Genomic DNA, 17,944 nt, shown 5'->3' with positions numbered 1-17,944 from the left:
CTTCCTGTTTTTACCAGAGCTACTCGACCACCAAGAGTCTTGTGTTGACATGAAGGATTAACACCTGCAAACCCAAATTACATGTTTTTATTTACTGGGATGTGTGTTTCTCTGGCGTGGATTTCAAGTCAAGGAATGATGTACTTTGTGCATCAAATAGCTGAGTGTCAATATTTGTTATGTCATGCTGCTGATGTTGTTATAATTTCCCCTTTCTACGGTAGTACTACTGTGGTTTGGGTTCCACTTCCATGAGAGTGGTGGCATTGCACACTATTTGCTGCAAAATAAAAATAGTCTCCGGTCTTATAGTATGAAAAAGGAAGGCAGGTTTACCATCGAAGTGTTTGATTACAGACATAAACTTCTTGAATATTTGTATTTCTATTGGATGCCACTTTATACTTGTGTTCAATCAAATTTCTGAGTAAAATATTTTACTTTACTCCAACATATATTTCATATGAGCTGAATAGAATCTGAATCATGTTTGTGAATAGATTAAAAACGGAAGTTCCACCTCGACAATATACAGCAGTACATTGCATTACATGAAAGTATCAGTAGTAATGTACATGTATTACATAATAATAAAATAACATCAAAGGTGCCATTTCTTTCTGCATCGAGTCCTTTTACTTTGGTATCTTTTTTTCTCACAGAGAGAGTTATGTGTTTTGCTCACAAGGATCGAAACGATTCCTCCACTGTGTCCGAAACCCAAAGATATTCAGGCCACTTTCATATAAATAGCAACTGTTACGGGGTTGTTTGTGAGAAAAAGATTAATAAATACATTTAGAAAAAAAATGAGATGAATAGAATACAACGTGAAAGCAGCTCATCGTCGCGTTTGATAAGCTGGACCTGGCACAACAAATAGTGACGGGGGGGCGGGACTTAGAGACACATTCACTTTCACTGCGCGCTGCGCTAAAGTTTTGTCGGACGGTCCCTTGGAGAGCTGGAGAGGCAGAGCGCAGCCGCTCAGTGCGGCTCAGTGCAACACCATCGCTGCATGGATGACGGCGTACTGGACCGACGCAGGGAAACACTTCACCGCTTCGAGCGAGCCGTGCGCGAGCGCCTCGTCCCTTTGCAGCTGGATGTATGACACCTTCACGGATACATCCGCAGCCCGGTGACGTTACAGCCTCCATCTTCGCTGCCACGAAGAGATAACCGGCGTGTGGAGCTGACAGGCGAGTGAGTGTTTGCGCTAACAGGTTGGCACGGCTCGGATATGGCGTCAAGTTGTACTCAATGAGCACAATATCACGTTCTGATATGGTAACGGGGCTCTGTTGTCTGAGCACCTGTTGTTTTCTTTCCCGTCGCTGATTTAAAACATGGTTCTTAAATATAAATATAAAATGTTAAAATATCCACATGTGGATATTTTAACATTTTATATTTATATATAAAAAAAATATATATATATATATATATATATATATATTGTGTGTGTATACACGTGTACATCTATCTTTAAAATTCAGCTCATACAGGGAAAGTTTCCCTCTTACCACAACAAAATAATCTGTATTTTTTTGTAGTGTGTATGATTCTGTGGGTTGAATTTTCTTTGTAGTGCATCTTCACCTTATTTTACCCCTGATCACCTTTATCTGACCGAACTTTCAGTCTGTTAAGGTGGAGATGTATGAATTAAGTACTAAATGTATTAGACTGTCGATCATGAATGATAGCACTCCCAAAGCACAGAAACAAATCGCAATACTACCACCACAGTTTACCATTGTATACCTTTATATTGAAATTCTTACATATACATTAATCATTGAGGAGGTGGAGGAAGGGATCTGGTGGAAACAAGCTACTGTTTATCATTCATTCATGTCATACACACTCTGCATGTGCTTTCCGATCCCCTTAAATAACTTTGTAAAGATAGATCCTTTAGGGCTTTAGGAACAAACAACCAACACATTGCACAGTAACATGTGTTAATAGTAGACATATTAACCCCGGCTGTGTTTCCTCTATGTGGACGGCTGGCTTGTGTTCCGGTGAGCAGCAGAGGAGCTGACGGTAAATGAGAGGCCGTCACCATGCCCTCGGGGAAGTATGGGATGCAGGAGGAATGGGAGAAAGAGGGGGACCAGGAGATAATGATGGACTTCCTGCTGCCTACTGGGATCTTCCTCAAATTCCCTGTATCTCCAAACGACACCATCAAAAGCATTAAAAAAGTAAGTCCCCTCACACCGCATTGAGTTCATTATCAGCAGCTGCTTTTAGAGATCATACAAACCTTCGTAGAATATTATTTCGCCACTGACACATAATGTGTAATGCACTCATGCTTTGCATTTGATCTGTGTTTCTGAAAGCATACATTTGATTGACTGCAGTACAGCGCTGCAGTTCTGGTTCCCACATTTACAAAACGCTGTTGTTACAATATTGACTCAATATGCTTCAAAGCAAATTGGTCGACTCAGCCATTAAGCTAATTAAAACATGACACAATCCGAACAATCCTCGCTTGTGCCTTTTTGATGTATCTTGAAGTTTTGATGCAACTATTAGAGAAGGAGCTGCAGCTTTCCTCTTGGTATCCACAGCCAGCTCTCTGCTGGAGCAGATCTGCTGTTAAACGTGTGCCAGTTTCTATGCCAACAGCTCTGCCTCGTCAGGCTGTTTGATTTATCTTGGTTAAGTAATGACACTTTTGGAAGCATTTAAAAATGATTAAGAGATTAAATGTGTTTTACAATTTGTTTTCTCTCTAAAATCTGTCGGAGTCTTGGTTCGCACACTTGGATATCATCAATCGGAGATTTATTCTCCCACACAGCACTTCTGTAAATAGTAATGACGCTGGTCGGTGTGTTTTGAATCACTGTTTGGTTAAAAAATATTTTACAAGACCCCTCAAGCATCACTTTTACAGGCTCCGAGAACACGCTGTACACTTAAAGACCTCAGCGCTGCACGCTCAACCTCATGTGTTACTGTTGTTTTTTTGTTTCAGATGGTTTGGAAGAATGCCAGTAGTGAGGCCCTGTTCGGTGCACTGGGTGACCCCGACGCATACGTCTTCACCTGCATTAACCAGACAGCAGAGAGGGAGGAACTGGAAGAAGAATCGAGGCGCATAAACGACGTGCGGCCCTTCATGTGCGTTTTGAGGCTGGTGGCGAGGGAGGGCGACCGAGTGGAGAAACTCACCAACACCCAGATCAGCCTGTTAATTGGAAAAGGTGAGCAGCACCCTTCTCTGATGGAGCCGAGCAGGTGCTGTAAGGAGGTGTTGTATGGTTCGTGGTACTGTTGTATGGTTGCTAAGTATTAGATCAGAAGTCATCAAAAAGAAGAGGGGAGTCTTTTCGATGCAAACGGATTATATTAATAGAATGAATAATTTATGAAATTATAATATTACAATATAAAGTATATTGAGTACAATAAAGAAGTGAAGCAATCCAGCAACTTTGGACCAAATTGCCATTTTATTACATTATTCAGTCTGACATTATTGTATTCATGTCAGCAGCAGTTTTCTGTGTGACATTAAACAATTAGTGGTGACATGTTCAGCACAGAGGCATCCCACTGACAGTCGGTTTCCTGTATTTGTGTCTCGGGTTTCGCCACTAGCAGCAGGTCCTGAGTCTATTAACTCTTAATAGGAGAAGTGTGGAGAACATGAACACAAATTATGACCGATTCTTTGGCTCTGTAATCGGCAAATTAAATATTGGACTCATTTTGCACAAGCCGCATATCTTTCGAACATTCTGTAACATTCTGCAAAGTAACCTGATCTGTTTTTATCCATGCGCACAACATACCTAACACTTCCTAACGAGGCGGGGACGGGTGGCGTCGCCCACTTCGGAGACTGGAAGTGTATTCCCCTTCAAACCACTGGCGCAGCTTTTAATGCAGCATCTTTGTTATAGACAAGGTTAAAGCTGCTCTGCAGGCAGAGATCCTCCCATTGGCTAAGTGAAAAACCTTACTGGGCTGAACCAAATTACAGTTATTTTCCTGGGCATTTAGCAAACTAACAACAACGCTTTTATTCATGATGTTCAACATCTTGGAAGTTACTCGCTAGCTATGAGCTAATGTAGCTAACTTGAAGATGGAGCACAGCTAGGCTAACTAATGCTAATTATATTTTCCAGTAACATTTTTGACTTCATAATAGACTTTAGTCTTTTGCCTTATTGGCTATGCTTCAGTGCAGGCAGCCAGTAAAGCTGCAGGTTGATGGTTCTTTAAGTTTCAATTAATGAAAACATGATCGACTCTCAGCCAGATCAATAAAGCAAAGCGTTCCTCTCACTCTGAATGACTTGTATTTGTTTACGCTGTCAGGTCTGCATGAGTTCGAGGCCCAGAAGAACCACGAGGTGAATGAGTTTCGGACAAAGATGCGTATGTTTTGTGAAGAGAAGGCTCAGGAGAGGCAGATGTTGCCATGGCAGCAGTGGATGAAGTACAGCTTCCCGTGTGACCTGGAGCCATGCTGCTCTCCACCAGAGTATGGGAGTGTGAAGTCCAAAAACAACAAGAAGATTTTCATCAATGTCAAGTTTGAGGCTTGTGATGTGAGTTGATCTGCTGTCGTATCTGTTTGAGTCATTTTTGTAAAGTTTGAGACAAATCAAAGGATGATTGTAAGTCAATGTGAGCACCTTTGGAAATCCCACTCCCACACCAAAAACACCACCCTCAAAACATCTCTCAGGAACAACATCCACTGACATGAAAGACATTTTTGTGTGATTTTCTGTAAAGCGGGTGCCTTCTATTGGCATTAATGTGTCTCTCACAGGAAAGCTTCATGCTGCAGCAGGACCCTCAAGACCTCCCAGTGGCCCTGATGAGGAGCGCTCTGAAGAAGAAGGCCACAGTCTTTCGCTCATTGCGACAGGAGCCCGAAGACTACACTTTGCAGGTCAACGGGAGGTGGGACTTCATCTACGGGAAGCATCCCATGTGCCAGTTTAAAGTGAGTGACCGCAGCAACGGTCTCTTTGAGGTTTTTTCACATTTGAAAAAATGATAGTTTTGCCACATTCTTTTTACGCTCTACCCTCACAAACCTTCTGGACCTGTTGCAGAGAAGCAGTCACGCAAAAATAATGCTTCGACAGAAATTAGTATGATGAGCAAAAAGCTAAATTCTACTATTATCAGACCCAAAAAAATCTTCCTCCACTTTTGCACACAATTGCTTTCTTTTTGCCGTAAAGCTGTGACTCGCTAAGCAATTGGTCAACTTTGGAATATTCAGTGTTCTTTCTCCCCCCTGGTTAGTTTTTTCTTAAATTACGAAACTATTGGTGTGTTTAAAATGCCCCTTTGTCGTCATTACTATTCATTTTCCATGTTGTTTGTCTACATTCTGACTATGCGGGTGGTCCATAATAGCTCAAATGATTGTTAGATCAAGAGTGGGGTGAGTCAAGGTTTTGGTGGCAGGAGACTCCACGGTTGTCTTTAAAGCTCCAGATACCTGCAGCAGTGACTCATATCTGTCTAGCAGCCCCGCAGAAAGGAACTGCATCCATCCACACATAATGAGATTTCGGTTGCATTAACCTACAGCAAATGAACAGCCTCCAGGAGTTAACCAGTGCTATCAGACCACTGGGAAATATCTGTGGGTGAGCTGGTGGCTTTACGGAAAGAAAACACTCTGTCCCCTCCTGTTGTCTATCTCTGTCCTCTTTTACAGTACATATTCTCGTGTTTGAGAAATGGACAAAACCCTTACCTCACCATGGTGCACCACTCCACCATCCACAAGTATCAGGAGGATCAGGGCAGTATGTACAACCAGGTCTATAAGAGTCGCTCCTTGTCCAGACCTCCTCCGCTGCCCCTGAAGAAGGTGAGAGTTCAGCGGACGACTGTCGTCTCTCATTAACAGAGCAGCAAGTCTTTCTTTCTCTCTGCTCATCACAGTTGTTCCTCAACCAGGCTGCAGACTTTGAACACTTGAAACACAATGTTGATCATTTACACCTCACACCTTTGCTTGCATTTACTGTAGTTTAACATCTACTTTAAAACTGCATTGGCAAAATTAATCTATGAAATATTAGAACAATAACATGTTCAGACTTAATCAAAGTGACTTAAGGACTGTTTGTCAGTTTGTTCCCCTTTTTCATTCAGTGTACATTCTCGTGTATCTATTTCTTGACATGCTGGAAATTGAACCAACAGTTTCATGACTTTAGACTTTGGTGAATGTTATTAATGTATATTTTTAATGGAAAGAAATGGAGGTAAATAAAATGCTCTCTCTTCTGACTCTTTACAGCAGAATACCTCCTCACTGTGGTGCATCAGTGAGCCTTTCTACATTCACCTGCTGCAGGGCAGCCGAGTCAATGCAGGCGAAGGAATGAAGGTTGGTGTGCTTTTGCGTGGGTTTGATGCTCAATGAAATGTGGCATTCACTTGTTTACCAATATCTCAATTTCAGTTGTAGGAACAGCAGGGTTGACATGAACATGACAGGGGGGTCACATGGTCCAGACCACACGTTTCCCATAACTCATCAAGGCGGTTGGTTGAAACTTCAAAACAGGAAGTGGGGAGGGCCTATCTGCTTTTGACATCTCATTCTGAGTCCTAGATTCTAAGAAAACTGACAGACTGCATGCTGTCTTTCCCTTTCTCGCTTTCAGCGCACCTCTTTTTTTGAAGGCGGTGCATGCATATAGTTACTATCGAAGATGTTTGTTAAAATGTTTGTGAAGGGATGTTTCTCTGTAAATGACTGGCAAAAGTGTATAGAAATATCCACTAAAACTCCATATTCACCTTTTCTGTCAATTTTCTTTTTCTTTTCCTCAACCAATTTGAAGTAGGGTAGTCTGTAAATGTGTGTCTGTGTTTGTGATTCAGTTTCATAACTAACTATGTTACTTAGATGGGTTATTAAGTGTAAGTGCACTTCCGGCGGCTGCTTAAGAGCGCATCATGACTCATGACAAATTTGTCCTGTGACATAATTATCAGTCATGTCTGGCAGGCAGAGGTTTGAAAACACCCTTGGGGAGAATAGCCACTCATATATTTTGTGAATATAGATTCAGACTATCTTGATTTGGCGAAAGGTAGGAGCTAAACAGCCGTACAGTATTGATTTCTGCCTCTGGTGGTTGTTTATCATTTTGGACAGACTGCATTGCATTGCATTGCATTGAAAGGTGTTGCGACCTGCTTACGTTATGAATGTGTAGAGCATTTGACTCATAGCCTGAGTGAAGCAGGAAGCTCTGAATCATCTCTTGAAATCTGTAAATCGTTCACAAACAATCTACCGCACAAACTCTTCTAATCACTACGGTGCATGTGTGTGTTTCCCCTCCAGCTTGTTGTGCAGGCCGGTCTGTTCCATGGTAGCGAACTCCTCTGTAAGGTGGTGACAACCTCGGAGGTGACAGTGTGCTCTGAGCCACTGTGGGATCAAAAGCTGGAGTTCGACATAAACGTGGCTGACCTACCACGCATGAGCCGCCTGTGCTTCGCGCTCTATGCAGTCCTTGAGAAAGCCAAGAAACCCCGTGGCACTAAAAAGAAGAATAAGAAAGCGGTGAGTTTGTCAAGCCGTTTTGGGGTGAGAATTTGTTAGCAAGCACAAACAGATCTGTTTCCTCTCTATTGTGTAGTGTGTGTAGTCAGTGTGTGCGGTGTGGGTGTTTTTTGCTGCAGCATCGGGTTGTGCAAGTATGTTCAGTGGCAATGCTGCGGTTAACGTTTCATCCGCTTCAACGCTTTTATCTGTACATCACTCCAAGGGACCAGGGACATTTTCAAGGAATTGTAAATTTATGTTCAGTCACCATTCGTAGTTACAACTTTCCACACTCATTGAGCATTTTACCTTTTTAAGGTGAGAGACGAGAGTAGATGCCTGAAAACTGTGGAACTGTTTTAATCATATATATTAATCGCAAAAATAATTGGCAAAAATGACAACATATCACAACTGTTTGACAATCAGAGAGGTAATCATTAATTAATAAGAGTTTACTGTTAGTTGCATCCCTAATTACAGTCATACATTTAAAAAGGAATATGCTACATCATGCTACTATTAGTAACATTAATAATATGCCAATAGAGGGTTTACCATCCTCTTGCCATTTCCTTGTTTTATTTACATCCTGTTTTATGCACAAAAAACAGCAGCAGTAGTACTACAATGAGAGGACTACTCCACACACCAACCCATTGTACACTAACGAGTACAGTCAACAACAACAAGTCCCCTTTATTCAGCCTCTCTTGTGTTAAAGCATTGAAGAAACTGTGGGCAACATGTTTTGGAGGTTTCCAGGTGTGTTTATGGGCATTAAGGCCACTTCTGCTTTCTGAGCCACTTCTCCCTTCTTTTGCCTGGAAGAGAAGTTCTGCAGACAGACAGAAGTTGAGCTATTTTAGCCACTCTTGTACGTGGGCGTCGTCTCTTTTTTTTGTCTGTTTGCTTTCAGTGTAAATGTGTTTGTCTTTAACACATTGGATGGTCAAGTTGTTCTTTTGCCTGGATCTTATTTCCCTTTTTGCTGCTTTATATTCCAACTTTAGACCTTATAAATGTAACATCACTGTCATGCACATTTTCGTTATCCTTTCCATCGCTTTATTATTTAACAGAATCAATTATGTAAAAGGTTGCCACAAACACCCTTTAAACTTGTTTATGTCAATAAAATATTTAGGTTTTTTTTTCATTCCTTTTGAATTGATTTGTCTAAAAAAAAAAGCAGATGTTATACAACACAGGTTTAATAATTCAATAACTTTTAGATTCATTGATGAAAATCCTTTATCTTTGAAGAATCTTAAATATATTTTTGGGATGTTGCAAATTTGAAAGACAAATTAGGACAACCTATAATATATGTATTTTGATTTTTAAAAAAAACTACTTTTGTTGATCAGATCTTAATGTGACTTTGATGGAACATTCGAGTGTCGCTCTTCTGCTGCCTCTTCACATGGTTTTATTGCCTGCAGATGGTCTTCAAGATGGCTAATCCACAGATCTAATCGTCCCTGTCCCTCTCCTCAGGACTGTCCGATAGCCTGGGTGAACACCATGGTGTTTGACTACAAGGACCAGCTGAAGACTGGGGAGTTCCTGTTGTCCACATGGCCATCTGTTCCTGGTACTTTCAGGCTTTCTCTATTCTTACATGTCCTCCTCTTCAAAAACACCTCACATCTTAACAGCCTCCTCCACAGCGCCTGGCAGCACCACAGTGAAAATGTCACGTGGCGCCATCAAAACCCCACATAATTATACATTATGTGTTTTCTGATGCACAATATAGGCTTTTTAATATTTGGAAACCACAGCTGTCTGTTGTTGTCAAAACATCTTAATTATGACGCCATTCATATTCACTAAATTGATTTTATCTTTCTCTGCGGTTTGGAAGAGCAGTAAGTATAACACGCACTGTCGCTTTTAGAGATATGGGAGTTATTTGAATATGAAAATATTATTATTATAGTAGATTAAAGCATCTACCAAATGGCACATTTCATGTACAATTTGTTTCATCACAGACAAAAGCGACCTGTTGAACCCAATGGGAACCGTGGAGAAGAACCCCAATGTGGACAGTGCCGCCGGGCTTCTCATTCGCTTCCCTAATATCCGGCCACATCCTCTCTACTACCCACCACTGGACAAGGTACCTATTCCCAAAGGGCTATATTTGGGTACATGGTGACATTTATATTTATATTACAGTCAGTGAAAATATCCTCATCTGTTATCAGATAAGTGGCGGCAACATGGAGAACAACGGTGATACAACTATTGCCACAAAAGAGGAGGTAAGACTCTACATTTCACATTGTCTAATTCTCACACAGTTAAAAGTACACACAAAAACAGTTACTTGCTGACCAAATATTTTTATGAATTTGTTTGTGGTTTTTTTGCTCTCTGCAGTACATGAAACTAAAAGAAATCATGGACAACAAAAACTCCACTGAGTTTTTCGAGGACGAGAAAGAGCTCCTGTGGAAGCTCCGCACTGAAGTCCGTGACCATTTTCATGAAAGTCTGTCCAAGCTGCTCCTCATCACCAAGTGGAATCGTCATGAGGACGTAGTTCAGGTATAAATGGAGAGTTTTAGAAAATAATTTACTTTTTAATAATCTTAAAATAGAATTTAAGAAAATTTAAAGTTTCACATGAAACATAAAAAGGTTCTAAAAAAAGTCCAAAATAGGTTTTAATCCTCACTATATACAAAAATATGATCTCTATTGTCCCTGCTAAAGGACTTGTCTGCTTATTTATCAGTAATTTCACATATTATATTTGGATTATAATTATATCTGTGTTGATTCTAATAGTGTTCTTTTTTTACTGAATAACCACTATAAACGTACAGTGTGTCATAGTGAACTATCTAACAAGTAGCTAATGATATTCTTTCATTGGACCAATTAGTTTGACAGTTATTTAGCTGATTAGTCGATTGATTTAGTGTCTAAAATGTTATAACAGGACTTTAAGCTAAATACAAACTTCAGCATGCTACCATGTTCCCAATGACCATGCTAACATGCTGCAGATACTGTGTCATGTTTATTATGTTCACCATCTATGTTTATGCTAACATTTGTGAGATTAGTACTGAACACAAGCACAGCTGAGGCTGATGGGAATGTCGTTACTTTTGCACGTATTTTTTTCAAAAGTTGAAGTCAGGGAATCACCAGAGTCTGTCATGCTCATTTTGTCCAAGCATCATCCCAAAATGCAGAGATATTTGTCATCAAGGACATGAGAGTTTCATCTTTTCTCATCATGGTTGAAAATGGTAATCTGATTCTCCTCAGTTGGTTAGTTTACTGAAGAACTGGCGGGACCTCCCAGGCATCCACGCCTTGGAGCTCTTGGACTACAGTTTTCCCGACCCAGCAGTCCGTTCTTTCACAATCAGATGCCTCAGGAAGCTCAGGTACACACATGTTCAGGGTTTTACCTTACTTTTACTTTACTCTACACATTCATCAGCGCAATCATCATTTTCTCTGCACACAGTGACAATGAACTGCTACAGTACTTAATCCAGCTGGTCCAGGTCCTGAAGTACGAGTCCTACCTCGACTGCGACCTCACCACTTTCCTGCTTGAAAGGGCTTTGTCCAACTGGAGGATAGGACACTTTCTGTTTTGGCATCTCAGGTGAGACGCAGTCCAGCAGAAAACACAAGATCAGGACACGTGCATATGCAGCTGTTTTTTCTTGACAGGATCATTTGTGTTTATTGTAGGTCAGAGATTCACGTGGCATCTGTGAGTTTGCGTTTTGGCCTGATTCTGGAGGCCTACTGCAGGGGAAACATCCACCACATCAGACTTTTAACCAAACAGGTAATCTCGTCACACTGATACCCACTGACATCAAGATCTGAAATGATGTGTGTTGGTGTGTTGTACTAAATCTGGGCCTTACCTCTCCCACACAGAATGAGGCTCTGGGCAAAATGAAGGCCCTGAGTGACTTTGTCAAGTCAGGCTCCCAGAAGATGACGGCAGATGACCTGAAGCTGTGTATCAGACAGGAGTCTTACCTGGAGGCCCTGTCTGACCTGCTGTCACCACTGAACCCCAGCATCATCCTGGCTGAGATCTGGTTAGTGCCAGACACACATGCACACATGCACACACAGCCAATTACATTGTTTGACTCCCTAATTGGTCCCTCTCTAGGTGTACTGAATTACAAAAGAATACTTTTACGTAGAATATTGACAAATTAACCCATAGTTCTTACATCACCAATATGCCTATATAGTTATGCTATCTACTATTTTCTCAACACTAGAATAGAAGTCTTACAGATGATAATGGTACTTTCTTTCTTTCTTTTTTTTCCACGAATTTGTTTTTTATTTAGTTAGACTTTTCCCATTGCTGACAGTGGCCCACAAGGGACATACACATTTAACAACTCAATAAGTAAAATGGCAAGAGGGTGAATACCTAAAAATTGTATTTTCCTCAGTCTATGAACCGTGTGTGGTTATAATGATTATGTGTTTGTACGGACTGTGTTTACTGTTGCAGTGCAGACAAATGCAGGTTCATGGACTCCAAGATGAAGCCGCTCTGGCTGATGTATAACCCCGGGGCTCAAGAAGACATGGTGGGCATCATCTTCAAGAAGGGAGATGGTGAGATACAAGCAAAAAGGAAGACATTGCAGCACACATTCAGTACACATCATACAGTAGCCGATAGTGCCAAGACTTGAGCTGTAGTTGACTTTAGTTTAGTAGAAAGGGAATACACTGAAACGTTAAAAAGCAGGGAGTGTCTTATATTAAAATGCACTGGAAGAAAAACATACCCGGTAGGTATGAAAAAATATGTCCTTTAAATAAAAAAAAGGGGAAGTTTAAAAGTCAAACAATACCAGTGTAAAACCTCCTATAAAACTTAAATGTGATACACTTTGTAACCCTTATTCACTCATCACCTTAAGATCTTCGACAAGACATGTTGACCCTCCAGATGATCCAGCTCATGGAGAATTTATGGAAGAAAGAGGGCCTCGATCTCAGGTACAGTGGGAGCAGCTGTTTGCAGCAGCTGTTGATGCTTTTTAACAATGAGCGCCACTAGACCAACCTAATGCTGTCACGCACTCACAGGATGATCCCTTATGGCTGCTTGTCCACTGGGAACAAGATGGGGCTCATTGAGGTCGTGAAGAACTCCGACACCATCGCCAACATCCAGCGTAACAGCAGTAACAGCGCCGCCACTGCTGCCTTCAACAAGGATGCCCTGCTCAACTGGCTCAAATCTAAGAATCCCGAGTGAGTATGATGAACGACTTTGACATAATGGGTATAACAAGCCTGGTCATCTTCTATGATCTAGATACTCCAGGAGTGATTTAAACCCATGAAAACAACACCAAACGCTGTTCAGAGCCACAGAGTTCAAACCCTCCATCCAGTTTCAAATTGTTTGTCGTGATCAGCAAAACCACCGAAATGGCCTTTATATCCAATAACTTTCCTCGTTATGGGTCCCCAAAAACATCTACTTATACTAGTTCTAATATTGTTTTGCTTTTATATAGTGTACACAACACAAACACATTTTCTACTTTCTTTTTGTGCATTTTTGTTGACGTCCCTCAACTCAAGATTTATTGTCAATAACTACATCACTAATGATGTGTCCAAGTGCATCGCAATATGTGTACAAGAAATACCCTCAAAGTGTACCAACAATACGACAGAAAACATTTTTTATAGTATAGGGAATTGAAACACAGTGAAATGTGACACATCCACTGGTTCTGTTTTGTACAGACATTTTTAGTCTGTACAACACCCCTCCCCATTTTTTACAATTATTTATAAACAGTATAAAAGCAAGTTTCTAACACACTATAATGCTGGTGTAAACAGATGCAAGGACATTTTAATTGTTGATTAATGTATTTGTCATCAACTAGTATACTGTATGTCTTCATAGAACACATTATACTTATTGAGGTTTTAATTAACTGAGAAATACTGTACATTAGTTAACATACAACGTTTTAATATCGGCTTAAAACAACATTATAGAGTGTTTAAGCCATTTATTACATTGTTATTAAAAATACTAAGGGACCTGTAATGATATGCTAACACAAACATTATGGGACTAGTTTAAAATTCTAATCAAGATCCTTCTGTACCTTCACAGTTTAGTGTTATTAATGCAGACAAAGGTTTACATTTTAATTTTTCCCCTTAATATAAACATTGTATTATTAACTGAAATATTTTTAAATAATCTGTGTATAAAGGTGTTTTTTCTTGACAGTATGGAGAAAACTCCAGAAATGCCCTCTGGATGTCTCTGTCTGTGGTTTGAAGAGCTTCCCTAAAGTATTTATTGTGTGCAGCCTTTTATAATCTTGACAGACCAACACAAAGTGCATAAGCGACTCCAGGTTTAGATTTGTCTATTTAGTGGCAGACAGTCTGAAGGTCTTGTCTATTCTAAAAGCTCCTTGACAAGAGCGAAGCATTCAATGTAATGAATAAGCCTTTGTACGTCACGTTGACAAGGCTCAGCTGACTGCACGACAGACCAGAAGAGTAATTAGCTTGAAATGCTGCAGCGCCCGCAAGGGAGCGGAGGAAACTAGTAAAAGCTTAACACAGTGAACCTCAGTGCATGTCTAGACTGTGAAAGGACATGACAATCATTAATCGCCACAGGAACCCCTGCTGTCAATATTTCATATAGCAGTGAAGAAATCCACCCCATTAGAGTGTGTGTGTGTGTGTGTGTGTGTGTGTGTGTGTGTGTGTGTGTGTGTGTGTGTGTGTGTGTGTGTGTGTGTGTGTGTGTGTGTGTGTGTGTGTGTGTGTGTGTGTGGTAGTTATGCAGGTTATATGATGAAGACGTGTAAATTACTGTATGAACTAAACCCACTAATGCTTTGCTTCCTTATTTCTCTCATCCTTCTTTGTCACCAGGGACAAACTGGATCCAGCAATAGAAGAGTTCACACTGTCCTGTGCTGGCTACTGTGTAGCTACTTACGTACTGGGCATCGGAGATCGTCACAACGACAATATCATGATCAGGGAAACTGGACAGGTGGAGTTTACCACTGTGATATTTGTCATCACATTGCAACACTGAAATCTACCACAAGGGGGCGATTAGACATAAAGGGGGAAATATGTGTGATCAACTTCATAATATAATATGGAGCCGGAACACATTATTCTCCCAAGTCTAACTAAGAATTTTATTATAACTTGTTCATTTAACTGACTGTACGATTTGGTCACTTTGGAGTGAAATCCTTCAGGTCAATCATCATCGGTTAGTGAGTCTTTAACACATTTGACTTGGTCAGTGATTCAGAACCCAGAAGTCACTTTCACCTTTGCTCCTCAGCTGTTTCACATCGACTTTGGGCATTTCTTGGGAAACTTCAAGCGGAAACTGGGGATCAACAGGGAGCGTGTGCCTTTTATCTTGACTTATGACTTTGTCCATGTGATCCAACAAGGAAGGACCAACAACAGTGAGAAGTTTGAGAGGTACAATATTTTCAGTCTGTCAGTCTGTTTACCAATCTGGGATTCTGTTTGCGTATTTTATAACCCGAGACTGATTGCTGCGTCATGTCGCCAGGTTCAGGGAGTACTGCGAGCGGGCCTATAAGATCCTGTGTCGCAACGCAACGCTGTTCGTCAATCTCTTTGCTATGATGAAGGCTGCAGGACTGCCAGAGCTCACCTCCTTCAAAGACATCCAGTATCTCAAGGTATGCAACAATTAGGATACTTCTGCTGATCATGATAATGATGATGATAATAATATTGACAATAATTTGTTTTTTTCTCAAAAGGACTCTTTAGCTTTGGGCAAATCGGAGGAAGAGGCACTGAAGAATTTTAAGGTGAAGTTCAACGAAGCTCTGCGGGAAAGCTGGAAGACGAAGGTCAACTGGATGATGCACTCCCTGGCCAAAGACAATAGACCGTGAAGAACACTGCACCGAGGAAACCTGAAGACAGACCACAAAATATGGATTTTAATGTATGGAGATAAAAGGAAAGACAACACAATCAAATATTTTCCTTTATTGATTGCATTCTAAAACGCTCAGCATATGTTTACATCGGACGGGCATGTCTGTGGTAAATAACGACTAAGTGGAGGCATCCAAAGATGATACAACCATGGGGATCAATCTCAACACACATATATTTTCACAATGAAGAGAATTCATTGCACTCATATTTTTCCCATCAGACATGGCAATGCCTTTGACTCAAGGACGTTTCAACAAAAATGATAAACAAGCTTTATAGATGTGTTAGAGTTGCTACTTAAAAACCTCTTAAGTCTTTTCCACGGTTACGACCAATGAAGGTTGTGTCATTTCTTCTCATTTCAACTGCCTCTTTACCATTGTGTCTTGTTTTATTTTATTGTATTGTATTTAATTTAATTTGGTAGCTCTGAAGTACTTGTACAAAGTCATGAAGGATATTTTAAGAAGATGTTGTGTTTTACTGCTGTTTTGATGTGTAATATTGCCTTGAAGGGCAGTATGTTGCCAGTAGACACAAAGCATTGTAACATTTACAATTCATTGTAAGGTGAGAAGATAACTTTAAATAATAGGACCTTTATTTTGATAAAGTGTGTGTGACCCAGCAGACCCTTACCAAACAGCTACTACACATTAAAGGAAAAGTTTGACATTTTGACAAATAGGCTTTCTAGCGTGGAGTTAGATAAGATGTCGACACCACTCTCGTTCATTAATTATTAAGCTGGAGCAAGCAGTCTTTAGATTATCGTAGTGTTTAGCTTAAAGACTGGAAACAGAGTGTCTTTATGCTGAACTAAGCTTACTGTCTCCTAGTTCCAGCTTCATATTTAACAAGACAGATATTAGAGTGCCATTGATTTTCTCATCTAACTCTCAGCAGGAAAGTCAATAGGCAAATGTCCCAAAATGTTAAAAGATATCATTTTTTGGTCAAGGCTCAGAAGCATAATATTGAAAACATGAGTCAAATAGGAATCTTGTTTTTAGCATAGACTTGTGGTTGCGTTATTCAGAATGTTCCCTTTTACAAATGGTCAATCTTGACAATGTGATCTCTCTCAGATGATGCAGTGTGTATGTGTCTGTGTTATTTTCTGATATGTAAGTTATGCACTGGGATTTTTGAACTGATGTGCCAGGTGCCTTGAAAGAGATGTCATGCTTGTACTGTCAAACACCTCCACATTGGTGGGCTGTCTGATCTCATTTGATGGTGCTTTCAGGATACTTTACATGCTGTATATCTTGCTGTCAGTCATGCAAAGAAGATGATGTGCTTCTCATCGCCTTTTTTCTTTTACATAACAGTTCAAATTATCTACAACGACAACTTTTATAGAAGAGCAAGTGTAGCTGTAGCTTACACAGCAAGGTTTTTTAATTCCCTTCAACGACTGAATTAGTCACTGTGCAATGGGTTTTAAATATTGGTCATCAATGTCCCTCAGGATGGGCTCAACTAAACACTGCTGCTTTAAGCCAGTCGTCTATTGAGTGTATTAGCTACATTTACAAATTGTAATATATTCTGCTGTTGCCTTTTGAGTTGGTTGTAATTCGTGAATTACATCGAATGGTACATTTATTCTAACATTCAGGTATTGTTTACATGTGTGCAGCTAAAACTGATAAATCATCCTTTCAAGATATGTCCAATGGCGACCTGTCCTTTATCTGCATCCTGTTTGTACATTTGCTTCACTTGCTGTTGGAAGGGAAACACACACCCAATAAACTGTGTTCAACCGCTGAGCTCACTGGCTTTCTAGGATTAATTTAATGCAGCTTAAAAATAGGCTAATCGTGAATGAAGGCAAGAGCCACCAAATTCATCCAATCATTTCCATTTGCTTCCCGGGTAACCCCAGTGTTTTAGAGCAATAGACTTTTGTACAAGTCTGTGGGAGTTTCCGCTTCAATAAAACATGTTTATTATTTAAAGTAAACGCAGGGTGGTTTTGGCAAATATTGTATGCACTGTATAACATTATCCTTGTTTTTGGTTGGGTTTTCTATTTTTCGTCAATAATATATATTCCTTGCAGTGTATATTGCTTAGAAAATAAAGAATCTTCTTTCACAAAAGAAAAACGTTTTAAATTGGAGATGGATATTTGACAAGCAAGGGAGTAGGTTCCTGTAAGTATCATTTCCCACAGACAGCAGAGTGTACAAATCAAATGAGTCGGTTCAATAAAGAAAGTACCAGCAATGTTTGCGTTGTGGTGGAGTACTGTACTGTAAGACACGTGTACTTTACTTTGGTATTTCCATTTTAATCTACTATATACTACTACTTCACTGTGTTTTAGAAGCAATGTTGTAC

At 40.2% G+C, this 17,944-nt stretch overlaps 1 protein-coding gene across 5 annotated transcripts; it reads left to right on the top strand.

Moving 5' to 3' along the window:
* Positions 1-846: 846 nt before the first annotated feature.
* On the top strand, positions 847-17,370 carry pik3cd (phosphatidylinositol-4,5-bisphosphate 3-kinase, catalytic subunit delta). 5 transcript variants are annotated; one of them, XM_034536243.1, is made up of 23 exons: positions 847-1,202; positions 2,039-2,213; positions 2,999-3,227; positions 4,351-4,583; positions 4,811-4,987; positions 5,717-5,872; positions 6,308-6,397; positions 7,367-7,588; positions 9,071-9,167; positions 9,571-9,698; positions 9,787-9,843; positions 9,962-10,129; positions 10,862-10,983; positions 11,067-11,210; positions 11,300-11,399; positions 11,495-11,661; positions 12,096-12,202; positions 12,514-12,592; positions 12,683-12,850; positions 14,519-14,642; positions 14,949-15,094; positions 15,189-15,321; positions 15,406-15,543. In XM_034536243.1, exons 2-23 carry the CDS (start codon positions 2,073-2,075, stop codon positions 15,541-15,543), a joined length of 3,126 nt encoding a protein of 1,041 aa, XP_034392134.1. In that variant the 5' UTR covers positions 847-1,202; positions 2,039-2,072. The 5 variants fall into 5 exon arrangements, with proteins under 5 accessions (XP_034392134.1, XP_034392135.1, XP_034392136.1 ...); XM_034536244.1 differs by having other exon boundaries at positions 847-1,206; positions 2,012-2,213; XM_034536245.1 differs by having other exon boundaries at positions 847-1,226.
* The last annotated feature ends 574 nt before the right edge of the window (positions 17,371-17,944 follow it).

Source organism: Cyclopterus lumpus, chromosome 7 (genome assembly GCF_009769545.1).
Source record: "Cyclopterus lumpus isolate fCycLum1 chromosome 7, fCycLum1.pri, whole genome shotgun sequence".
Taxonomy (NCBI): domain Eukaryota; kingdom Metazoa; phylum Chordata; class Actinopteri; order Perciformes; family Cyclopteridae; genus Cyclopterus; species Cyclopterus lumpus.
This window is presented reverse-complemented; position numbering and strand designations above follow the sequence as displayed.